General features: G+C 39.2%; 1 protein-coding gene across 2 annotated transcripts in view; it reads right to left on the reverse strand.

Annotated features, from left to right (window-relative positions):
- Positions 1-5,859: 5,859 nt before the first annotated feature.
- DPP10 (dipeptidyl peptidase like 10) overlaps positions 5,860-26,836 on the reverse strand; it is a 565,422-nt gene continuing 544,445 nt past the window's right edge. For both annotated transcript variants that reach the window (XM_030018079.2, XM_030018078.2), the window contains exons 20-26: positions 18,289-18,483; positions 16,658-16,712; positions 12,338-12,437; positions 11,517-11,575; positions 11,356-11,428; positions 9,646-9,719; positions 5,860-8,120 (exon numbers count right to left, since the gene is read on the reverse strand). In XM_030018079.2, coding sequence (XP_029873939.1) covers positions 7,983-8,120; positions 9,646-9,719; positions 11,356-11,428; positions 11,517-11,575; positions 12,338-12,437; positions 16,658-16,712; positions 18,289-18,483 — 694 coding nt within the window. In that variant the 3' untranslated portion in view covers positions 5,860-7,982. The remainder of the gene's footprint in view (positions 8,121-9,645; positions 9,720-11,355; positions 11,429-11,516; positions 11,576-12,337; positions 12,438-16,657; positions 16,713-18,288; positions 18,484-26,836) is intronic.

The raw sequence follows: 26,836 nt of genomic DNA on the forward strand, positions 1-26,836 counted from the left end.
GGAAGCCTTCTGTTCGGGGATGGCTCAGTTCAGCTGTAGCTCTCTTTTACTACCCTCCGAGTAGGGTTTTTGAGGTTTTGAACTTTTCAGATACTCCACATGAAGGTCCCTCACTGAGAATTCACTATTGCTTAGTCCAACCATGACAGCTTGCATTTAAGGACTCTGCTTCCCGCCTCACCAAAGCATTTCTTTGATACTTTGCCAAAGAATAGCAGGCTGGATTTGTCATAGACCAGCTTGACAGCAGATTGCTGGCCTCTTCCTGTTTTAAAACAAGTGTTGGGGGGTGGGGGGTAGAAACAACCCATAATCCCCCTTTTTTTCAGGAGCATTTTCATTTTAACTCCATTTCTTGGTGTTTAAAATCCTATTTAAATCAGACTTGAAGGTTTCCTGCCTTTATTTTATTCCCTCCTTCAGTTTTGTCCTGTTTGGAATAAAAGGAAGAGTCGAAATTTTCTTTCCTGGCAATTTTTAAGCTTCCTCCTTCCAATCAGCCCTATTTGTTCCTATACTGGGTAGCAGACATCCTGTTCTTCTACTTTACACAGGTTTCTGCATTTGTAGATTTTCACAACCCCACCTATTGCATTTTAAATTGCTACTACTTGCTTTCACACACTCACTGATCCAGTTAAAATGCAGAACTAGTCTGATACGCGTAAAGTTGTGATGCATCTTAAGACTCAGAGAAAAAACGTAATTATTGAAAACATAAAATAGTATTAAGAACGAGGAAAAAAAATCGTAACCCATCCATGGTTAGACAAGCAGTAGCTCCCTCACAGCACTCTGCCTCCAGCTGGCTCACAACGCAGGGCAGAGAAGCGCTGGTCCTGTGTGGTTTCCACCAAGGTTTCTTGCCCTGCCGAGCACACGGTGAGTGAAGGGAAGAACTCTCAAAATCAAGCACCACCACCTACTTCCCAAACACTTCAGGGTCACGAGCACATCCCCAGGCCCACTTCAGGAACCTCCACTCTCCTTTCTCCCCCAAAGAGCAGGATTTCATCACCCACCCTCTCCAGAACAGCCCCGCAGTGACACAAGAGGAGATCCGAGAACCAGCTTCCTCCAACCTCAAATATCACCCCAAACCCTTCCCTTGAAAGAATCCCTGTTCCCCAAGGAGGGCAAGCAGAGGAGGAGGCTCTCCTTTCAACCACGCAGCTCCCTTTCTCTCCCTGCTTTCCCAAGGAGGCCTTTGGGCTGCTGCTCCCCCTCCCCATGGGTGCTCTTCAACTCTCTCTTCTCTAGTGGCACGGGAAAGCAAGTCAACCATTAAGAGAAGACCCTGACGTAGTCTTGTCAGGTGTCGTGTTGTGCATCTACATTGCACCGGACGCATTTGGCACTCAGCCCCACAAGTTTAGTCTCTGCTATAATTAATGAATACTCATTAGCATACCAACGGAATTAAACCTTCTCATCCTATTCTCATTACATCATATTAAGACAGAGAAGAGTCTTGTCCTAATGCTGTTTATGAACCACATTTCAATTTCTTCACTCAGGGTAAATAGCACCTTGCTCTGTTTTCCTACTGTGGTGAGTCTTCTTAATGAAGCACTGTGCCGCTCATTGCAATTAGCTGAATCTCCTGCTCTTCCAACTTGTTATTGCTAAGCTCTTAGCTTACACTCTGGGCTTTGATTTTGTTTTTTTAGTAAAGAAAATGTACCGATAGTCACTCAGGTCCTTGTTGGAAAAATCTGACCACAACCTTGCTTCCAGCCCCATCTCAGAAACAAGTTCTTGAACCCAAATATGCAGGACAAAGCAAAGCTACAAAATTTGATACACTCACTGTGCTCCTTTTAAGCCTGAAAGTTCTGCCTAAATCAATTTTCTACACTTCCTTTTCTTTTGTCTTGCTTAATTCCAATTACACTGCCAAATGATCGTACTTGTTCCTTCATTTGTGGTCCTCAGCTTCCTAGGGTAATGTGTATTTTTCATATGACGTTCTACAAAACCTCCTTCAAATATTTCACTGGTATTCAGATTCACTGTATTTCCACAAGCGATTCTTACAAAAACAGGTAAGTCCCTCTGTCCAAGTTCAGTACAATTTCCATTCCAATTAAAAAAATATGTCAACCCATCAGTCCAACATATGTACTGTCTAGTACAACCCAAAAGGAAGAACAGTTAACTTGACAATGTAAATAGCTTTAAATGTAACAATTTGCACTGTTTTGCAAAACAAAAGATTTCACCGTAACTGCTTATTTCAAATGTGGAATTATATTTAACAATTCCTATCTTATAATGACTATCTGAAACGTAGGATATAAATTAAGCACAGGACTAAAAATCCGTAAGAAACCATGTAATTAATCATTCTTTTGTTGTGAAAATAACTGAACATTCTGGCTCTCCTGCATTAGTTTAAAGTTTATTGAATCAAGCGTTGGCTACATTTGTCTCTAAGGTTACCGGGTTTTGTGGTACACGCTAAACCACTTTATTTTAGAGCGAAAGCTCTGAATAGAGCAACATACTGCAATAAAACATCTCTTTGCTTGTCTCCTCACAATACTCTTCTTTCTTACCTCTCTCCTAATGGTGCTGAAAACCTTCTGAAGAATGGATCCTAGACATTAGTTTATTTGTCAAATGTATACGCCGGGAAAAGGCTGACAGGTGCCGCTGCTGGGACAAACCAGCGCACTTCTTCAGGCTTGTTCTGCTCTGTTCAAAGATTTTGGAAGGATTCGCTTATTTTATAAAGCAACTCTTCTGCGATATTACCAGAGACGAAACATTCTGTCCATGCATATATTCTCTTTCCTCTTTTTCACAGTGATGTTAGAGCATTTAGACACTGCCGGAGCTGTAATTTCTGCCAGCTGGCCGCTCAGCTGGAGTGCGTTTGAGTGGATCACCGAGTGCCCGGCCCAAGCTCCCCACCCTCACCTCTGACTAACGAGAACAGCAAGACAACCACACTGCTTAGTCATTTTATAAAATACTTTTCTTATTCCTGATGTAACAATTCCCTGTCTTTGCTTATCGATTGCGCTCCCGTTCCAGTGTTCTGGATCCCTGCCGGATCCAGCAGGGACTTTGACAGACTAAACTCGGCGTAAAACCCTCCTTGGCAGAGAGCTGCAAAGGCTCTGCGCTGGGCGGAGGACGGGACCGCCTGCCAGTACAGGTACCTGCCCCTACCTGAGCCCTCTAGACATCACCTGTACGTCAACGTCTAAATTCTCTTAGAAGCACCCCCGACAGCTGTGCTCTGAGCTCACTTATGACACAAAATACGTTTTAGCAGAAAACATTTTTCTAATCACTTTCCTTAGGGAAGTATCTCCTGAGTATCTTCCTACCAATTACATTCCCGCTGCTGGTTTTATCAATCAGAAGCTTTTTTTTTCCTTTGGTCATGAAATCTAAAAATGGGCTGTTAGCACTTCATGGGATATTTTAATTAAAAAGAATTGTACATATCATTTGTGTCCTCATGGGGTATAGCCATTATTAAATCAATTTTGTTGTTGTTGAGTTAGACTTATGTAAAGGCAGGATATTGGATTTCTAAACTAATTATACAGGCAAGAAGTCTAGTCCCAAGTTTAATGGAAACTTTGGACTGCGTACACTCAGGTGGTTTAATTTCCTTAATTCTATCCAAATACCCGATCAACTTCATCTACCAGCACTGTAATTTTCAGGCACTGGAAAACAGGCATTTCTTTTACTTACCACTGCACATTTTGGTACTAGGTTTGTAGGAAGCATGTTGTGTTACCTCCCTGGTGACTGAATCACCAACAATCGTCATCCACCTACGTCCTTGAAGCCAGGCTCCTTCTCGACTTTCATGTATGAAATGCAACAGATAGAAGTTTAACTAAATCCTTTCTTTTCTTTTCAAAGCTCCAGGCACCTTGGAAGTTGTGACTCTCCTTAGCCACATCCCACGAGCTCCCCGTTCTCTGAAGCACTCTTGAAATTGTTCAAAGGAAAAAGAGAAGGGATCTGAACGGTGCTGAAAGATGTTTTGCAGAAGATGCACCAGTAATCAATACCAGTGAGCTTCTTCCTTCCCCAGAGGCAACTGACTCGATAGCAGGAGTTAACTTGAAGTAAATATAAAACGCTACGACCACTGCACCTTGCCTATGTGTTTTTAGGCTGTGTAAAAGAAACTGGTATTCAGTCTCTTTGGGCCAGTCTTCCTCTTGCTTCAGTTTCTTCAGTAACATCTAATAAGCCTGCAAGGAGGGATACTAGGTTACACCTTGTATCCTCTGCATTTCACTAAAGGAGCCAACACTCAACGCTCCCAAGTTTCCATGGAGAATCTTTGGCTTCAGATCAAATACAGCTCTTCTGTCTTAAAAGGCACAATTTCTCAACTAAATGAACCTAACTGACTCCATACTCAAACTAAGTGCCAGAACTGAGAGAACAGAGGCAATCATCTTCATTTTCAGACACGGGTAGATCTACATATGCCAAAACCATAGGAACAATGAGCACTTGGTTATAGTAAATCATAGCAGATGTTGATCAAACCAGGTCATAAATAATTCTGTCCTCACTGTAAAAAGATTAAAAAAAAGAATTTTAAAATAATCAGCCTTTCTTTGTACTCAACAATCTGGAAAAAATATTCCAATTGACATGCAGTTACTCCCGATGTTGTAATATAATTGAAATTTCAATATGACCTACAGGTTTCATAGATTTTGCAACTCCTAATAGCAGAAAAAGGAGAGAGGAAATCAAGAAGGTAGAGATAAGCTCTAGCAAGCAGTAAATGGATGTGCTGATTCCCTAGCTTTCCTTAAATTAATGGGTCTAGTCTAGTAAGTGTCATATTTTAAGGACAGCTGAATCAAACAGTCATTTTTCAGACCTAAAATGTCATCACCGTGCTTAACAATGGATAAGTTACAAACCCCCTATGTTTTTCATGCCATTTCTGTGCAAGGCGTACTAACTCTTGAGCAATACTGTAGATCACATAGACCAATTAAGGAGTGATTGCCATTAGCTGTGTATGTAGGACCTGATATATAACAATATTCAGTTGTGCTGTAAGGGGAAGAAATATTTGAACAAGTTAGCAAGAGTAGAGATACCCTGTACACCAAATTCTTTAGTCTAACTAGAATCAGAGGCTGCATCTGCAAATACTTTTGCAGTATCTGAATTTAACTCATACATAAAAATTTCCGAAAGACCAATTAATCTGGGCCTGATGCTCACCCTCATATACACATTTATGTAAAAATACCTGTATATATAGGACAGTGGGAGAAATATGAAAAACATTAAAAGCATACCACATTTCCACACAGATAACCCACATTTCAGGCAACACGCTTTTTAAACACACCAGTCCTGGCAAAAGCACTCTTACAGAAGCCATGTCCTCATGCCACCTTCATATTCAGGTAAGTTGATCAAAATTGGAGGCGAGATGCTGGGATAGAAAGAGTAGGGAATGGGGGCCTGAAACAGTGAGTTGAACAGGGAAAGGAGGAGACCGGGTGTGGGTTCCACAGATCTGGGATAACGTATTTCCTGAGCACATGCACAACGCTGTTGCTGAGACACAAGCCTTGTTTGTTTTCTTTTGCAGGTAACTAAAGGCTATACATGTGAAACGTAGTAAATATGAGCACATAGTGGCTGTCTCGCAGAGAAACAGCCAGCGCATACTGAGAAGAATTCGCCTTTTCACGTAGCCTCCGCACGCCGAGTCCATGCGGTACGCTCAACGCGTGCGCCCAGCCTGTGGTTTCTTCGTCTGCATTTGGCTCAAATCGGGAAAAATGTCCCATTGAATTCAACTGGATTAGGACCTCATTTACCATGTTTGGTTAGGAAAAGCATCGGTATTGTCAGGTGAGCTTTTATTAAGTAATGGGTGTAATTTATAAAATGACAATCTAGAAGGCCCAGCCAATAGAAGACTTCAAAATGTTGCTCCTCTATAGAAAACAGGATTTGCAAAACCTTGTTTGAATTCTCTTACTATTTTTGTTGTTTTGTATGGTCTTATTGTAGTGCACATAGTAGCCTCCATACATATATACCGTACCTAATACTATACATATGTACTCCATATGGACTATAAATACCACAAAGCAAAGCCATACTTTGTGGCGACACCGGGACCCAAACAAGATATCATTGCACATTAAAATTGTATTAAAATAATTGAAAAATAGTTAAACATTGCTAATAAAACAAGATAAATACTAAACATTAAAAGACAGAGACTTTCCAGTGTTCCATAAAACTGCCCCTTTCAGACAAATTAATTATTTGCATCATAAAAAAATGCTAACTGTGAAAGAAAATACTCCAGAAAAAAGTAATGACTAAAAAGCTTTAGGTGATTTTTGATTACATTAAAAACAATTCCCATTCTCCATAAAATATGCAGAACTTTGCATCTTAAATAGTATAGTTACCTTCAAAAAATTACTTTCTTTTTAATCTTGGAAGAAATTAAACCTTAATTGGGTAGGAAAGTATTTGGAATATATCCAGAAAGAAAAAAAGTACAGCTATTCTCATGTAAGCGGCACAGCATCTGTCAAGAGTTTTCACATACCTTCAGGAAGATATCTCAAATTAAGTCAACATTGTACTTGATTTCAGTGATCAGAGTTAATATTCTGCAAACCCAAACTGGCTGCCTTGTTTATTTCATAGTTTCAATTTCTATTGCTGTAATTCACCTTGGCAAATAAATGGATGTATGAGGGGCTCGCCCTCTGAATAAATAATAAAATTTAACTTGTCAGGAGCTTCCTTTGCCTTGAATGAAAAACATTTCATTTCTTTGTCGTGCTGTTGAAGCTAAATCCTGTTGCAAGAGACTTAATGAGCAGCCCTGGAATAAAAACTAATGGTGTGTTCCAGCTACGTGGCCACCTTGATGAATACTAGAATTACATCTGAGACCAGATGGAAGAAAAGGAAGATGCGCTATACAAAATATGTCTTCATTTGAGGAGTAAAGTATTACTCAGTGGCATTATACATTGTTAATAAATTTTCTTTATCTGAAACTATAATTTAATATTTATGTATCTAATTTACATGTGACAAAGTAGCATATTCTAAAATTAGAGTGTAACCAGCAAACTATTAACTACTATAAACAATACCAAAACACAACTCAAACATATTTTAAGGAAACAATAGATACATTTTGGACTGGGGAAAGATTTCAATTGCAGATATTGTTTTAAATACAGCTGTTAATTACGTCTTGAAAAAAATTCTTCAAGCTGAGAAAGGTTTTCTGCTTAGGGAGTCCTGGGTATATACATAAAGACCAAGAGTACACTACCAAAAAGTCCCTTATTGGTTACTAGTAGGTACAGTAACAATAGTAAATGCTGAAATTGGGGGGAAAAAAAAATCATTTTCAGTATCAATGTCATATGATGCACTAGACAATATATCCCCTTTGAGCAGAAACTAGAGAAAATATCGTGCCCTTTATTATCTCTGTGGTTTCTTATGTGTAATAGACAGCGAAAGAATTGCACTTATTGTAACGTTACAGTAAAGTGTTAGATTGCAGCTCACCTTTTAAAATATTAGTGGCCATAATACTTATGATAGGTTGTGCATTATGCAAAGATGAATAAAGATGTGCATTTAAATTAAAAAACGAGCAACCACTTACAGAACCAACAGTGAGGCTTAACATAACAAACATGCACTAACCCTACACTTATGCAAAACTAAGTTCTTCCAGGAAACTGTAACCAACTGTTGACCTTCCACAAAGGTAAAGGTTTTGTCCCTTGGTAATATGTTTGGACTTTGTAGTCGAATTCCAGTTTATTAGCTCATTGTCTGTAAATGTGCTGTTCCACTGTGATATCCTTTAGCTGCCCTTGAGCTTCTGCAGAATCTGCAATCTCACAGTCACTTTTATTTAAGGTTTTATTGAGCCGCAAAGTAAGTCCCCTTCAGTACTACACAAGTAGGCTTCCTTATTCATCCTCTTCAGGTTCCTGTGGTAAAATTGGTGTCTCCTCCTTTAAACAAGCACTAAAAAACCCAAGGATTGTGCTGTAAAGGTGATATTTGCTTTTCTCAGAAGCAATGTTATGACCTTCATCCGGGTAGATCTAGCAGAGGAGAAAGGACAATAGTAAATAGTTTTTTAAAGGCTTTTCAAATATTTAGGGCTCTAATTTTCTTTCTCCGATCTTCAAAATGTTTAGATGACAACAGGATGATAACATTAGTTTTATGGCATCAAGGAAAGCTAATAAAACTCAAAGTAAAACTCATTCTCTTGGAATTTGAACTTACATCAAACAACCACTGCAGTGGGATCTGCAGCAGGGAAAAAATTTATATTCCCAGTCATTGAGCTTACAACAGTTTACTTAGCTGGCATTTTCAATAGTGTCTAGGCATCCAAATCCCATTAACGTCAACGAGGATTAATTACCTCATGCTTTTAGGGACCTCTCAATATCCCAGCTTCTAAAGTGTTCAGCGAAAAACCTTTTTATTCACATTTTTAACTATCTTCCTATCTTATCTAAAGCCCATCATGTCTCTCTCCTAGGGTGGATGTGGGCATTTTTATTTCTTAACTTAAATTCCACTGGAAATTTCTCCCAAGTGAGGCTGAACAAAAATCTGCAGGCTGAATGAAGAAATCCAGGCCACAGGGTTTAGGACAAGAGACTTGCGGTGGCCTGAGGCAAAAAGCTTCAGCTGCTTCCTCAAACTCAGGTTATCACGAGGTTGCACGAGAACGGTTCAACGGGGCTCTTCTGAGAGACCTCTGTCATTCCTGCTTCTTCCTCTCTCCACCGGCCTTCACATCACCTCAGCTGAAATCACAGGGACAGCTGGAACGGATCCTACCCCACTCAGATTTCACACATAAAGTCCTTTTCCCTTCGTAAGTAACGCTAACCCCCTTGCTACCGCCTCCTCCCCGATGTGAGCGCACGCGCTTCAGTGGAAACTACAGGTTCACCTGCGGTTCAGCAAGGTTGAGGTTTGCAACGTGTAACATCAGAGATATTTGGAGGAGTGACCCAAAACCACATCGTCTAAGATATTTAAGAAGGTTTAATGCGGTCAGAACCCTCGGCCAGCAACATCCACGTACTCCGCGGTGGGTCCCGTGCAAGTCTCTACAACAGCAGCACGCCCTGTCCTGCTCTCCCCAGCCTGGCCCTCACGGCACCCTCACCCTCCGTACAGCTATGGAGAGGGGGAACAGCACTCTCGCCTTTCAGCTGCCTTTTAATAAATTTAAACGTTGAAAATAAGGAGAAATCAGTTTCATGTGACCCAATACTTTTTTAGGTAAAAAGGGACTAAAGTAGTGATATCTCCATATTACAAAGAGTGCATCCAGACTCTAAAGCACTTTGTATAGCATTGTGGGATAAACAGGTGGAAAACAGAAAGATGAGAGAGAGGAGAAAGAGCCCAGAAGAACGACAAGAAGATATGGTTCTTGACATCCATAGTAACAGTGAAGAAAATGGGATTAAACTGAGTTCTGACTGCAAATTGAGGTAATACTGGTGCGTTGTGGTACGGAGGGTCCTTCTCAGGGAAGAAATACCAATATGAGGTTAAATGTTGAACTAAGTTTATAGGAAACGTCACAGGTGCACATACCTGCATAGTGTAATTAACTCCAGCTTTTATTAGATGTTTAATTAGTTCTGCTGAATGTTGGAAGTGGACTTTAGCTGCAAGACAACAACATTTGGGTATTATTAGAAAAAGCTATGCTACTGTGAAATCCTTATCTGTTAAACAGCTTTGACTGAAAACATTTCCAGCCTCTGTAATTACCAGATCTGAAGTTGACTATCTTTCTCGTCAGAAGTGCACAGCCCCACCGGTAAGAGCCACGCGGGGTGTAACAGCGGAGGTTCTGGAGAAGGAGCTGGAAGCCCCAAGGGAAGGCATGCTTTCCAGGCACTCTGCGAGGACCCCTCTCTCCACCCGTGATTTACCCACACTGTGATAGTTTAGAGGTGTGTAAAACCGTTCTGTTTGAACATCACGACAATTTATAATTGTGTTAGAGGAAAGCACATTGGATTTTCTACTGCTTGCACAGGGTTATTACAGCCCACACTTCTTTAGGTAATGGACTGTCTGCAACATATCGGTAACTTAATCTTTCTGTGGTAAAAACAGGCGACTTTATTACCGTGACCTAACGCTGCAGAGCTCAGGCTGCAAGTGGTCTGGGCGGTGTCACTAGATGTGATATTAAGCAAGGGCAGCGAGCAATCAGAGTCCTAGTCTTGAACCCACTGTATTGCTCAGACATCCATCAGAGTTCCAATTCCCTCTAGCACCGTGTTCAGAGGGGTAGGAATTGCTTCTGCCTTTTACAGCCAGCAAAGTCTGAGACCCTCATGCCTGCCCAGTCACCCGGCGTATCTTCTCTGTCCCTCTCCCTCCTGCTCCGGGAAGAAACACCGGGCAGCGTTTGCACCCCTCTGCGCTTCGGATCCGTAACGTGGGTTTGACAAGTTAGGCCAGGACGACAGGCTGGTGGGTGCCCAAGCGCGCGTGTGGGCACTCTCACCTCAGCCATTGTCAGTGCGAGGTATTTACGCCTCCAGACTACGAAGCCTTGTACTAGCCCACATTCACCAGGGAAATGCCAGGGGAAGAAGTATGCATGCGAAGCTGTTCAGAGGAGCTTGTTGCAGCACTGTGATTTGTGCCTGCATCAAACCTCGGTTTTTAGGCCTGCATCAGTTAAGAAAGTTCGGAAAAATATACTGCAGTTAAATTTAAATCTGTAATTACAAATTATCTCTTGATTGACACATCTTATGATTCCATTTGAAGTGCTAGAACTTTCTCTGTTTTACTCATTCTCTGTCTTAAAGTGCTGCTAAAAGTATTGGTACTATTAAAAGGTTCCCTACAGCTTCAGCTTCAGATGCTTTGGCACTACCTTGTAATTAATTAGCTGAAAAGTTTAACTTCCCATTTGGTGCTGTACTTCACCAACTGTACTGATAATTCTTTCTTCAATTGCAGAATCTCTATTAATTTAAAATACCATTAAAAATGTATGTTGTTCTATTAATAATTCATATAATACCTTTCACTAGCAAGTCAGTGGTCCACAAGACTTAAACAAATTAGAACTAACAGCACCTAAAAGGTACAAATACTCAGCAAAGAAAAGCATGATCAGCTTAGAGTTAGAAGTGACAATTGAAATAAAATGAGAAATCCTATCGAAGGGATAATGAACCTAAAAATGTACTTGCTAGGTGTATGCCTAATCAGTCTTTGAATACCTGCCTGTTGGAACTTCTGACTCCAAATGTAATTGCATCTGTAAATACTTACCATCAGCTGTCCCATGAACTATTAGCAAATTTGCTTCTTTTAAACCATGAAGATTGTGTAATACGCTGGATGCCTAGTAAACAAACACACACAAAGTTGGAACTGAATTGCATTTTAAGAGTAAAACAATCATTTTAAGTTTCTTGTTTATGCTAACTTACCTGATAGGTATTTTCCTCTTTTGATGGAATACCAAGGTATCTTTCTGAAAAAGCTGATGCTGTGAAAGTAAAAACAAAAACTTGTGAATTCATCAAAATTAATTCTATTTTAAAATTCATCAGTTCTGACCTAGAGTCAGGAGAAGCTGTTTAAGCCATGAAATCATCAAAGAGATGTTAATTTAAAACCAGTATGTACCGTTTAAATGTACCACTTAAAACCATTTTTAAACGTTTTAAAAAAACCCAACCAAATCCAAACCCCAAACAACAACAACAAAAAACAACCCACAAAAAACCCAAACCCCAAACCAAAGCAAACCAAAAAACCAAAAACCAAAGAAAAGACTAACAGACCATTAAAATAACCTGTTTTCCTGTGTATCACAGTGCATGGTCCATAGCCTGTGCCCAAAACTTCACATACAGAACCAAATATCCTGTGACTGAACGACGACACGATACCATAAAGAATTCACCACTAACCTTAGAAGATTCACTTGTATTATAAGTCTTGATTCAGGCTGATATACCTAAAGGATTCTTAGGAAATGGGGTACTTGACTGAATTTCAGTGGAAAATGGGAAACACAACTCCTTTGCAAAAATCAGTGGTGTTAATAATATTGTATCTGTTGAGTGTTTTGGCAAACCCTCACAGTGTTAGCTGCCCTTTCGTTTAAAGGAGAGAAGGAGACAGTGAGGTGAAATCTTGTTGATATGGTTATGTTACCTGCCCGTAGTTAAAATGAATAGTAGCTCCACGAATAAAAGGTATTTTGAATAGACTATCTCACTGGTGTAGGGCAGGGAATACTCACCATACAACTTCATATCTGTAATTGGTGCCACCACAGCTCCACACTTGAAGAGCCGTTCACTGGATTTCAGGATCATTGATGTAATGTAGCCACCGTATCCCTAACAACGGAAATTATATTGAGATTTTTGTTGATGTGTTTCTTTTTAGCAACAATAGAGGTCATGGTGCTAATCCAGTGGTATAATTTTACAGCATGTATTTATATCTGCAAGTTGCTTTTAAAGGAAATGTAAACCTACAGTTAAGAGTAAATAAAGATCTCATTTGACCTGGTCGTGATCTTTAAACTGTGCAATTAATAATGAGTCTATTTCAGTTTAAGTTCCGTAACTCCATCATGGCAGACTAAGCTATAGTTAGTAAAAGATTTGAAAATTACAGAAAAAACAAAACCAAACCAAAAAACAACAGTAAGGCTTTTGGGAACACAGTCTAGACAGGAAGATTTGTACTCAGTTTTTAATATATTTGATGTAAATATTTGCTAATTACCAAGATACACTGAGCATTTTGCTGACACGACAGAGTACTAGAATGGGGGAAACCTGTGAATTGATTGCAGTATGTCCTCCCCCCGACACTTGAACCTTCACAGATTGAATCCTATGCTATTAAAGTGGCTTCTGCTACAGCGTTGTCAAATATCCCACAGAGATGTACAGACCCTGCACTGTTTTGCAGAAATAAGAGCTGTACACAGCCACATTGCTCAATATTATGTTAATCTCTGGATGCACTTTCTGGCTACAAGGGCATCCATCAGGCTGCGTTGTTACAAAGCAGGGAGGACAGCATGAAGAAGCCGGGAGAGATGGGCCAGAAGGTGGGGAGCGCTCTCCTTGCCTCACCACATTTATCTGTCCTTATGGCACATTTCTTCATCATCTCCCCTGCAAAGTCTACAATACACCTCCCTGGGAAGAGTTGTGACACAAAAGAGAGTCCTGAAAGCTTCGCTTTGCATGAAAACATGAAAGATTTAATTTGAGACCACAGATTTCCTTGGAATGACACTGGCAATCCATGTCTGTACACCTATAATCACTCTAGACCCACAGAAAATGAAATTCTGAACTGTGGAGTCTGGGATCAAGGATTTTCTTGTATATTATAGGCTCTTCAAATTTCTCTATTTGCCATCTTTGTTTTCCCTTCATCAGTGCTGGAAAATTGATTTTAGCAGTTATTTTGTTGTTGCTGTTGCTTTGTGTTTGGCACAACACACTTCAGGAAGAAGAAATTATCCCACGGCAGGGAAAAGAAAAATGTAAAACACCAGCCAAGCCAAAAAAGAATACTGTGTGTCAAATGCTCACAGAGTTTTCTCATGGACTTTTTTGAATCCTGCCTGCTCCTGTTCTTCATGTCTAAATATTTAATGAATAGATGATTTCTGTGGAAGAACAAGAATATTTGAAAATCCTTTAACCTTAGTTAAGAAAAATAAGCAAAGGAGAGTGTTCTTTGGAATCAACCTATAGTAAATGTGAACAGACACACTAAAGGAAATACTGAGTAAGAGCTGGATTTTCCAGGGAGTGTGAGGAACTGACTTATCCCTTTCCCACAGAAATTGCAGCCCAGGAGGCCAAGAGCCGCCCAGAATTGTCCACGTGCAGGAGTAGATTTCACCTAAGAAAGAATTTCTGAGTGGGCACCGGTAACTTGTATAATTCAAAGAGTTTAAGAGAATAGCAACTTTCCTCTGCCTCTGGGTTCTCTACTTCTGCTTTTGTTTAATATTCTGTTTGTGTCTTTCCCAGTAGCTCTACAGCACAATTTTAATCCTAGGATAGCTATTGCCAGGTTATTTATTATTTATGCCATGTATTCATTAAGAGCTTGGCTTAGTTCTCCTGGGAATTTCTTTCCTTTGTGCTTGTGCCCTTGCTTCCAGCCAGGCTTTCCAGGACAAAAACATTACACAGTGAGATCACATTTTTAGAAGCACTTCACAATGACAACGCAGAAAATAGTTCATACATCCTGATGCAAGGAATACATGGTGCCTCACTCATCAGCTGGATTTCTGTGGTTACAACCTAATTGCCGTATTTTCAAGAAGCTGGTTGGCTGTGAAGTTGCAACTTATTTTCAAGCTCTCTTTCTACTTCCATGAATAAAAATGCAAACTGCACGGAAACGCAATTTGCTGTCTAACGGTTCAGAAAGGCCTTTGGATCGTGAATCACTTGGGCTTGTACCCCTCACAGAGATAAGCAAGGTGGCATTGGCAGATTGCCTGGCAGTCAGAAGTAGGTATTTTCCACACTGTGCCCTTCTGGACAATCTTGTTACTCTTCTGCCTAGTTTACATTACTGATTGAGACAAGAATTTTATTTCTGTGTAGTTCTAAAACCTCTTAAAGAGCTCCCCGACAGTGTGCGTGAGTCCAGCTTTTATGAGATCAGCATTAAGCAATTCCAGTCATCTTATTTTCAAGCAAAGTGTCCCTTCTGTTTCCATCAGTAAGCCCAATTTAATGCATAGAAAGAAAAAAAAGAGTTTTCCTATCACGCTGCACATAGTAAAAAGGAAATGAGTTTTAAAGAAGATTTTTAATTGACTCTAAAATAAGCAAAGTGGAGGAAAATACAATTAACCCTAGGAAGTTGCTAAATAGATTTTTTTTTCCCTAATTCTAAAACTGACTTTTAAATTTTATGAATTTTTGACATTAGAAAACAACTCTGAGAGGTTAACTTGGAAAGGGTAAATTTCCTTGAATTCAAAGCAACGTTGAAGCTTATCGAATTTCCCAGATTTTGCTCTTTGCTTTCTCACATTTCCACTTTTCATTCCTCAATCTTTCTTTCAGAATATAAATGCAGGAATATCATCATCAATAATACTTGGTGAAAGAAAAAAAAATTTGGGGGTGGGCTTTGGCAGGTATGTAAAACCATGTTTACATGTATGCTCTATGGTAACTGTCTCATCACATCACTGTTAGGAAACAAGATACTGCTGAATCTCCTACAGAAAACAAGTGGAAATTTTCAAGTAGCAATGAAAAGAATTTCTGAAGTCAAGAAACAAGCGAGCAACTCGGGGTGCTTAGTGGTTTCATTTCAGAAATAACATTTTCAGTCATTTGTGGGAATAGGATATGGAGAAATGTAGATGCTTCTATGCATGTGTACTTTCAGATAAATCGGTAACAGGCACTAAAACCTGAATAGAAATGTGTGCCACGATCATCTGGTGGATGGAATCAGCCCTGCTTATACATCCTCAGCCAAAAAATCTTTGGCTGCTGCCCTACAAACCAAATACTGTTTTTGATGCTGCCGGAATTCTTGCAACGACCGTTTCTTTAGCTCAAGGAGTGTGGCAGGAGCTCAAATCTTTGAGGAAGGTCATCTTCACATGGAACACTAATAATAGTCACAAACATTAACTAGTCCTCAGAATGCTACAGCGCAGGAGGCAAATATCAATATCCTCATCTCGCATTCAGAGACATGCAGGTTAAATGCCTTGCCCGAGGCCATGCCGCAAGTCAGTAGCAGAGTGGGGATGGGAACTAAGGAGTTTCATACTGGCACACATGCTGCTCTTATAACTGATGACTGGGGGCTTTGTCTACGTACTCTGTCGTGGTTTGTTGTTGCTTTCATGTCAAAGGCATAAAACTCCTTCATTTTTAAGAAAACACTTTAAAAAAAAAAAAAAGGTTGCACATCTAGTTCACATAAACAACAGCAATTATGTGGTGTTTCCAATTGCCTTTTTTTAACTAGACATCAGTAAAATGCTATTTTGTTACTAAAGGTTAAGCCTTTGCCTTGTTCTGTCTCATGCTAGGGGCAATGACATGCGACACAGTGAAGCCAGCTGACGAAATAGCAAAGGTGAGGTTTCCAGATGGCACAAAAAGGAAGTTGACGACAGTACCATGGGGATGTTACTCAGCTAACTTCAAGGGTCAGTAAAACATTCAGATATAAAAGTTGTCTTAGAGGGACGTTGTCAGTTTAACTACAACCCAAATATAAAAGTGTAAGAAACAAGCTTTCACAAAACCTAAGCCCATATTAAAAATGTCTAAAGAAAGCAGATGGTTTTTAACAAATACTTTCTCCTGAAGATTCTGAAACACAAATACTGCAGTACCATAAAACTGAACCGATTGATCGCAAATACGCATTCTGAGAAAAAATGAATATACTGAACATACAATAAATTATGGAAGGTTTTTTCCCTCTTTTAATAACTGAAATTGTCTTAGGAAAATAGATAAATATGTTTGTTTATGAACTGATAGTACTTTCTTAAAGAATCACGATGATACATCCTGCTATTTTTGCACATTACCTTTCCGAATATACTCAGTCTCTTAGGATCAACGAAGGGCTGTTTCAATAGTGATCTGAAAGGAAAAAAAGGTTTTTTTACTTTGGTAAAGTAAAATGGTGAATTTTACTTGTTGAATCCAGTATGTAAAGAAAATTATTTGTACAGTAAGAAATTGTCATACATGCAGATCAGGTGGAAGAACAAATTACACCAATAAAAGTATTATTGCACTGGGAAATGTGATTTGCTTTCTAATTCCTACTCTAGATGGCAAACAGTTGGTGTTGGGCTCATCTCACCTAACTTTAGATATCTGAATTTGAGCATCTTGTCTAAATTGCCCATTTACATCTGCTCTTCAGTTAAAGGACAGAAGAGAGAGACCCTCAAACAGCCGTTCCTTCCCACCCATGTTGGAAACCTCTCTCAGTCTGGGGAGAATCACCCTCCAGAAATGCCAGGATTTTCCACCGACTAGAGCTTAAATGACTGGCTTTGACCAGGTGCCTAGTTTTTCGATAGATAAAGGAAGGTAAGATGAATGCAACTTCTTGAATCTAGGTAATTATCCAAATAATTAATTCTCTCATCAAGGCCATTAATCAGCAATGGTGAATTTTATACAGAAAAGACAGAATAACCTGAGGGCAAAATCCAACCGCTTTTGAGACAAAACCAGCCGTCGGACCTCCTCTCAGCCAAGGGCACCCTCCCTTTTTCCCACGCAGTGCGTCCAAAAAGAGGCCAGATATAATTTAGCCTGAAACACCTTAGTATTTGAGCAGAGAGCTCAGTTCTCACGGCACAGCTTATGGCCTGCTTCTGATGGCCCTTTTGCAAGGGTCACCTTGAATTGCTCTGCTCAGTGCAGCCCATTCCTGACCAACATGAATGCTAGGAACCCTATTGCTCAGGTATGTCATGTCAGAGACAGTTGCCTACTCATGCAATGGTTGAAGCATCAACTCCTTTCAAAAGAAAAAAAAAAAAATCTGGCTTAAAATCTGGCTTTCCTTGCGAAACCCTAGAAAAAGTCCATCCAGACCTTGATATTAGCCATTTTGACACGTGCACCTTGAGTAAAGAGTGTTGTCAAAGCCACGCGTGATTACTCCACAGATGGAAATGACTCTTTTCTGCAGCTGGTGGATTTATATCAGTCTAAGAATGATAATGGAAATGAGAAATAACAGGCATTTGCCCAAATTTTGCTCTCATCTACACCATTATACCTCCATTTGCTTTGTACGATTACTCCAGAACTCTGTGATGGAAATGAGAGCAGTATCCTATCGTATAGGCCTAAAATATTGTAACACAAATGCAGTTAAACATTAACATGTGCACTGCGAGAAATTTTCCTAAGGAATATAGACAAATACAAATTAGCTCAGATGGCATATTTAGATTGCACGTGGAAGGACAGCTTTATCAAAGAGAAGCACCAATACAAAAAGCAAACACCTCTTGATCTTTTATTTGCTGTTTGTAATGAAAAGATTGTTGTTTCAAAATTTGCAACTGCATTAAAAATGAACATTAACAGTATTCACTATGCAAAGAAAACATTCTGGGCAGTTTCAGTTAAAAATGCTCATTCATCAAGGTGGAAGCAGGGTAAAAAAGAAGAAAAGTTTGCACATACGTACTCTATGGCTGCTATTTGGTCCTTCACTTCCACTGATCCTAAGCATCGGTGGACCTCCTGTAGAATCTTAAGGCCTTGAAATCCACTCCCTCTGCCATCAAATCGAGCTACGATGACATTATCAGAGTTGACAAGCACTGAGTCCCAGTCAATGTGAAACTTATCTGTAACCAACTGGCTGCCTGGAGCTTCATCACTGCAAATACCAACACACCAGACACAAACGAAGACTATTGACAATGTGATGCACTTTGCCGTTCTCCGATATTTTATTTAACCTAGATGGCAGAGTTCAGTCGGTTATGCAATCCTGTTGAATTATTGTCACTTCCATCAATACCATCACATTAGCTAGTGCTGGTATCCCTCCAGCAGTAGTAAGCAAAATAATATCTTTAACTTTATAACCGCTATGTTGCCATGTTGTCCATATCTGAATATATTTTATAGAAAGAAACAGGAAAATCAAGCACATAGTGCTGCTTACAGGTTAATAAAGTGAAAAAAACCCCCAAAATCCAAAACCATAATCACTAACGGCTAGCTCAGTTCTGAGAAGGCTCATGTAGAATTTGTTAAGTCACACTAAACAGACAAAAAGGAAAATTCATGCAGTACCCTGGTTATGATTTTGTAGGATATATAATACTATTAAGAAGGATGTAATCTTAGAAAACAAAAATAATTGCATTATTGTATCATTGAATGGATTTTTTGAAATAGGGTACAAAGAAGACTAAAGTACACACTGGAGAAAATTATATTTTCTCCATCCAAATTCATAGCAAGAAATGGATGCAGGCAGGAGTTATAAGTTTATTTTATGACCAAAAAAAAAAAAAAAAGGTGGTTTACAGCAGAAAAGGTGGAATAGAATGGGAGAATGCAGTTTCTAAAGGAACAATAAGCATTTTCCATTGAAGCCAAATATACTATTTTCCTTCCAAAGAAAATAAAATGTCAGTTTTAAAAGGGAAGCTTGTCATTATTTTTCCCCCAAGATAAACACAGAATAAGAAAGCAGGCTACCATGAAGTTGTACAAAATGCAAAATACTTCTATACAGGCTGCATCTGCCAGTTGAATGCAAATGAAAATGTAAAAGTGTCTGTGCTGGCTGTATGGAAATTAGATTGGACAGCGTCTGTGGGAATATCCTGTCTAAGGTGAAAGAAAGATGAAGACAGAAATTATTATTTTGCCAAAGAGACTTATATAAACCTGGGGGGAGGAAAGAGAGATAAAAATCTCCTACAATAACTACTGTCTTATATGTACAATAATGTGCTGATTCAGTATCTGGTTTTGGCTGTGGATAACATAGACCATCTTCAAGTCAATCACTCTATTAATTAGCAAGCATACGATGAATACACATGTTCTCAAATTCAGTCAGACCTACCTATGTAGTAGCTATATCATGCACTGAAATCAGGATTACTTGGTTATAGACTCAGCCACATGTTATGCTCCATTCACCATTATCTTGTGCATCAAGTTTATACTTGGCTTTATAAAAAGAAAGGAGGGGCATTTTTTTTGTTTGTTTAGCCTGTTCAGTTGTGATTACGCTAACTGCTAACAATGCAGACCAATGAATTTGGAAATACTGATTGCCACGTGAGCTCTGCAGAAAACACACGATTCAGAAGTATATTATCATTATTATTTACAATAGGAGGAGGAGCAGAACGATTCTTTCAATTTCTACTTATTGTACAGAGCAAGGTTTTCAGAAACACTCTACATTGACATAGATGTTGTCACAGAGCTTTTACCACTACTTCCAATGGTAGCAGCCTCAGACCAGTTATAATTTTTTTTTTTAAATTCTTCCAGCTTTCCACAATAAGATAATATGTCAGAAATATCCTTGTTTGGCTAGGTGTCTTTCCAACAGTTTAATGGACCCCACACAAGAGAAAATATCATGAGTCAGCCTGCTTCCCTCCCACCTAATATAACAACAGAACAAATACAGTGTTCACATTCTTTTTATACATGTTATATATCTAGGTTATATATACGTCTGTGTGTGTGTACATATATATATGTATATGATATATATCTAGACACTTGGGAACAGGGGAAGAACCATTACATTTGTAAGCCTTTCTCTATACCAGAAAGTGCTTAAAACCAAAAAGGGTTTTAAATGAAAGATGATAGCCTCAGATAATTTCTTGTATTAAGAAAGGAACAACAGACAGAACCTCAGCAAGATCCTCAGTGAGTGAGAACTGACAGTGGTGTTTTCCCAAGCTCCTTCTCTGGAGGGCATAGCTGGGCTACTTTTAGGCTCAGACTTTAAACACTCTTGCATGATGGGTTGTTCAATGTATTGCTTTTGGAAGCAATTTTCCGGTGGCTAATTTATTCCAAGAATGTCCATATAAGTAGTCTGTGACAGGCATTTAAAGACATTTCCATTGAGGTACGTGTCAAAATTTCCATCACCATCAAAAGGTCTCTTTACTCTTCAGCTGCTACTATAAAATGATACTGATTATCTGAGGTGTGCTTCTGTCCTCCACAGAGAGACAGCATTTATTCTATGCACCATTTAGGCCCCACTTTTAACCTTTTAAATGGGGCTTCTGCAAGGTATTAATCCTTTATGCAAGTTTGAACATCACCCTGAGGGCTCTGTAACGAAGCAAGTTTGTCACTACAGTGCAGTAATAGATACACTGATTTGTGAAGTTTGTCCTGGTATTACAGCTATCTCAAAGGTCAGGTTTTGTTTTATGCTCATCACTACTTACAGCCCAATTATAATTAACTACTGTTCAGTGGTACTCTCTTCATAGAATTATTATTCCTTGACCCCACTAGTAAGCCTGGAAGAAAGTCCGTGCCATTTATGCTTGGGTGTAATACAAAGGCAGAACTCGTCTTCCCACCTGACTACGGATGACCATAAGGGAAACACGGACTAGCCAAAGCACTGCAGCAAAACTGAAGCCAGCACCACAAGGGCTACGCGAAGCTACAGGCTCTTCAACATCCCTCAAGGGTTCCTTAAGGAGCATCATCTCCAGAGTCAAACAACAAGAGCAGGATGATTCAAAGGAAGACTATGCCTAATTCTTCCCAGTTCATTTTTTTTCCTTGTAAGTGACAGCACTTGCACCTCCCCTTTTTTATTTTTGCTCCTGACTTTCAAGGTTCAGAGCTGCCTAGTGTGTGTTTTCGACAGTGACTACACTCAGATTATGAGTCCACCATGGCAGTTCAACTGCTGACGACTTGGGCATACCACTGAAGTTCACCAGTGAGGTACCATTTAAATAGACAGAAGCCATCAATAATATACCAATATCATTGACCTTAGTGGGTAATTTGTACACTTCTTGCAAGGCAGTCACATACATCTTAGACTGTCTGGAAAAAGAGGCAGCTCATCATAAGTTCATATATTGCTGAAAAGATAAGAATCTGTTCTTTCAGATTCTATAACCAAAAGCTTAAACTAAAGTCTCTGTTCATGACTTGAGTTGCAGTCTACAGGGAATAAAACAGCGTTACCAGAGAGGCTGTTGCTGGTGTACTCTGAGCAGTACTCCTCTGCCACTCTGCTATCACGACTGCGGCAAAATTTGTTCCAGGTTTTGCACCATTTAAAAACTAAGTGGCAAGACGTTAAATAGGAATTTTAGAAGTTATAGGGCTGACCAAGCAGGGAGAGGAGACAATTTTAAAAGATACATGGGAAATAACTGCTATCATCACTGCTTAATTTCAAGTACATCTCTTTCTATTTCTGCAAAACAGTGGATTTGATGCAGCATAGGGAAAAGGTAACTTGATAGCAAATATGTGAGAAAGACTACAACTCCGAGCATAAAAGTCATCTTTTGCTTGTGGTGAAACTGAGTGGGGAAAGAAGATCATTTTGCAAAACTGGTGTAATAGAAAATTCCACTTCATTTTCAGATTTCATCAGCATCTCTTTCACAAGCATCAGCTTTCAAGCACACCCGCCATTACTGCTCAAAAATCAGGGAACCTGAATAGCCTTAAACATTGAGGACAAAAAATCCCAAGTATTTCCTCTCTTTTCATACACCTTGTTTAGATATAGCAAACTGCAACTAAAACCAGACAGTGTGTTTACAACTCCTCCCTGCAGATATGGCCAAACAAATTAAAACACATCACCAGAAGCGATTCCATTACTAGGGTATAATCATGTGATAGACAGGACTGAAGTGGACAGCATAGTGCAAAAAATAAAACTGTTATCCTTTAAATATCTTTCTGGAACCCTTGAGGCTGAAGACTTTAAAAATGCAATTTTGAGAACAAGAGATGTAACACTGTTCTGTGTCATAAGAAAAGGAGGTGAAGTTTTGAATCTCCTCTTGTGTTTTTCTAAGGAAGATTAAATGAGCATTTTATTCACATAGTAAGATATGTACTGCTGTGAGGGAAGTGGGACTAGGGGAGGCTGAAAGAGGATGGATCTTAGCTCAGCGATTCCCCAAGCCTTTTGTGGGGACAAGACCGAAGAGAAAGGGAGTGATGAGATCCATCGCTGCCCATAGCACCAGGACGGCTACCGCAAATGAAACAGCTGGAGTGAGCCTCCAGTCTATCCCTCTTTTAGCCTACGCTAAATGAATTCTCCCCCTAGGCCTTGAGAAATATTACAAAGTTCAAAGAATGCGGAATAAAACCTAAGAGTAAAAAAGAAAAGACTCTCCACCAAATACTTTGATGTAAGAGAAACACAACAGAGCAGTGAAATACTGCCACACTCAGCAGAGGCAGGATGAATACAGGCATGAAATTGATGGCTTGCAAAGCAATTAGTGAATCATTCACACGTCTCGGGGATCCCCCAAAAAGCAAACTTTGCAGCTGTTCTACAGAGGAAGAACTGGCCAAACAAAAAGGCCTTCAGGGATGTCCCCCTTGCAAATGTATTGCAATCAAAGTAGTGGAATCCACCACATATTTTTACACTTCACCAAGTAGCCAAGCATCATTCCTTCACTTGCAACAGCTGCCAGTTAAAACGAGTAATACCCTTCACAACAAATGAAAGGTATGCAAGACGGCTATTAACAGGCAAAGTGTTACCGTACCTCAGATCTCGAATATTTCCCAATACTTGCATTACGCCTCTCTACATTTCTTCTAGTCTTTTAATGAGTTATTCCTGACGCTGTAAAAAAAAATCTTCACTTCCAACCCTACTGTCTTATCTTGCTATCAGTCCCAAGAGTGTATTAACTGGAGGCATAAACAGGGTTGATTGCCTGTGCAAGGCATAAAACTTTCATAATTTCAATAACAGGTGAAGAGATTCCTGTTTATTACCAAAATATAAGAAAACAAACAAACAAACAAACAAACAAACAGAAACCTCTTGCAGACAATTCACTGTTACTTTGGAGAATACCCATTATTTTTTTTTCCCTCAAAAATCAGAACCATCCCTCCACTGATTCAGTTTTACAATATCCACTTACATATTGGACAAATTTAAATGGCGTTAAATAATAAATGCTGACATTTAAGATACATTATCTACAGATTTTGAAGGAATGAGGTTAATTATGTTCAAGAAAAAAATAAAGAATGATTATCACCTCTCATTTTATTACCCAGATTAAATGCCAGAGTCTTTACTTAATCATTTCCTGTGTGTTACCAAGGAGTGTATCTTCCAACTTTTTTAATGAGTAAGGTGATCCATAATGAGAAAATCAAGGATCTGAAATTTAAACTTTGATCTTAATTATATAGAAAAGAGATGATAATCACTCTTTCAGGCAATTACTGTACACCTCTCTAATCTATAGCTACACTGTATGTATTATATCAGAAGGAAACTGAGTGTGAAATGTATTAGTGGTTTAGGAGAACAAATGGAAGAAAGGAAAGTGTTATCATCTATTTAGCATTTTATGGCCTATGCATCACAATTCTGGAAAGAAAAATAGTGCTAGCCAACATAACTGGTTTCTACGTGAGACCTATCTGTTAGATAGCCCAGCCATACAGATGGACCTTAACATAGCAATAACTTTAACATAGCAATACAATGATCTCCTATTTGAGCATTGTAGCATGCTTTGCAACTGCTAATGGATAAATCTTCACAAAATCCTTATGATGAAGGTTACAGGATATTCAGAGCCCGGTCCTTAAGTTGAGCTTGTGTCTACATGGAGCTGTACTGAGATCACGCCCAGGTTTCACACCAGGACCAGAATCCACTGGTACAGGCTGCCTTCCAGGATTCAGCCTTAACACTCAGACACTTGGGTGCCATGTGCTGAAAGCTCAAATTTATCTGTAGGCATCCTTGCATGAATACAGGAGCCGCCTTATACTCATGCACCTTTGAAATGGCTACTAGCTTTCAGTGATTTGAAAAAAAATTACCAAATAATACCAAACTGTCTCCCCTTTATCTATTTCCAAATTCTGTTATTGTAATTGTAACCCTATTGATCCAGAGAGCACATTAACAGCACACAGAAGTAGTCGCTGCTGATGGAAATGTACAGTAAAATTATGAACCTCAGCCATCAAAAAAACCACTTTATTCTGAGCCAGCGAAACCAGTCACCAGCACAAAAATTCTGCAGACAGAGATGAGACCACACAGGCAAACCAGATCCTGGCAAAATGTAAGACACAGGGAAGATGAATCTTCACCAGAGGCTTGGAGTGACTCTGAAGCAACGACTGCAGCCAAACAGCCAGTCAGCGCCTGTTAGATTTTATACGCCATATTTACCCTCCAGCTTAGGGGACAAAGTCAATATGCACTTAGAAGCATATATGCACTTAACCAGGCATTTAATTTGCACTGCAGAGACATATTAGGTGAATTTCAGGTTTAAACTCACATTCTGTTTTCCTCACCTTCCTTCCTTCTTCCCTCCCTCTCTTAAGTCCTTGTCAAATTGCAGTGCTACTGAGATGGAAAGCAAAAGCCACTTCATATCTGCTAATACTCTGCTTTTCCAGACATATATCTTCTCTTTATATACATACATCTAAGGGTATGTTGCCTGGATCAAGATTTTATATAGAATCTCCTTTCCAAAAAATGGATATACAATTAAACGAACATTCTTACCAAGGACATTGGTAAGTATTCTTTTTCAAACTTTGAATAGCTGGAACAAAACGATAATTTTATCATGGCTGAGAATGTAAGCAAGCAAGAGGTACAGCTGAACAATATGAAAGGCGGCGCTTGTTATCAGCCACTAATACAATTCTTGTCTAACACTTCTAGCAGCAGGAACAGAGTGTTTCTCAATCAGTCCCAACAGTACCACTCTGGGACTCAGGAAAGTCAAATATCTGGGAAATGATACCATATATACAACTAAGCAGTGTTTCCTGTAAAAGCTACATGTTCTTCTTGGACCTGAATACTTTTTTTTTTTTTTTAAAGTAGTACTTCTGATAATGAAATAAACCTTAAGATGTCAATTTGGAGTTGTGTGGGTCAACAAATTACCCTCTGCACGCACACAGATTTCTAACTGTTCTTTCTCAAGAGCTAGGCAGAATTTATTAGGCTCAAATAATCACCCCACAAGGGAACCTCCCATAACTTCAGTGACAGTTTTCAGTTTTATATCTCATTCAGGGACATCTTTAAGTCAAAAAAAGGATTGCTGGCAACCTTAGTTTAAAGTCTGTGAAAAGCTGCTGAAGAAATATAACTTCTTTCTCTTCTAGGGAAGAGAGGGACACAAAACATGCAACATTACATGAGCCAGGACAGATTTCAAATTTTCAGTTTCATACTTTCATTAGTGCATAGGGATTTCTACAAATAACTCCTTTTAAAGCTAACATTGACAATTCAGTATTACAAAAGTCAGGATTTGACTAAAAAGAAGCTAAGTCTCCATATTATAAATGTAGATACCACAATCTGTATTCATAACTGGATGAATTTCCCTTTTATTCCACATGCACATCATAAAAAAATAAAACAATTATAAAACATCCATATGTTACGACTTGGCCACATTATTCGCTCACTGGGTACTGACAACTTTGGTAAGTTTAAATTCAGACCTGGCCTCAATACTGTTCACAGCTATTTCAACTCTTGATATCTAAAACCATTTCATAATAGTATTTCCTTAGCTTTTTTTCCTTAGCTTTTTTTTCCTTTTCCTGTCATTTTTGGCCTTGGCCTTCTCCAGGTTTCTGATCCTTCCCTCCTGTTACATGAGTATGTAACCTCATGTTCTACCATAACTGTATATGGCAAATTACGTATTTACTAGGATACTTAAAAGGGAAAGCATTACACTGCTAACACCTTGGTGTTTCCTTACTCTCGGAAATAAGAGTAAGCGCAAGTTTTTGCAACTCCCTGTAATGCTGCTTGTGTCAATTCACAGAGTCAGTTTGCCTTTGGTACACTTAAAAGAGCTGCTTAAAATATAACCATGTTTCAAGATCATGCTAGCAAATACTGCAAAGATAAAATAATCCATGTGTCCTGTTTCTCCACGAGAAAAGAAAAACATGTTCATGAGCCACTAAAAGCAGAGAGCCTC

The sequence above is a fragment of the Aquila chrysaetos genome, chromosome 6 (genome assembly GCF_900496995.4).
Source record: "Aquila chrysaetos chrysaetos chromosome 6, bAquChr1.4, whole genome shotgun sequence".
NCBI lineage: Eukaryota > Metazoa > Chordata > Aves > Accipitriformes > Accipitridae > Aquila > Aquila chrysaetos.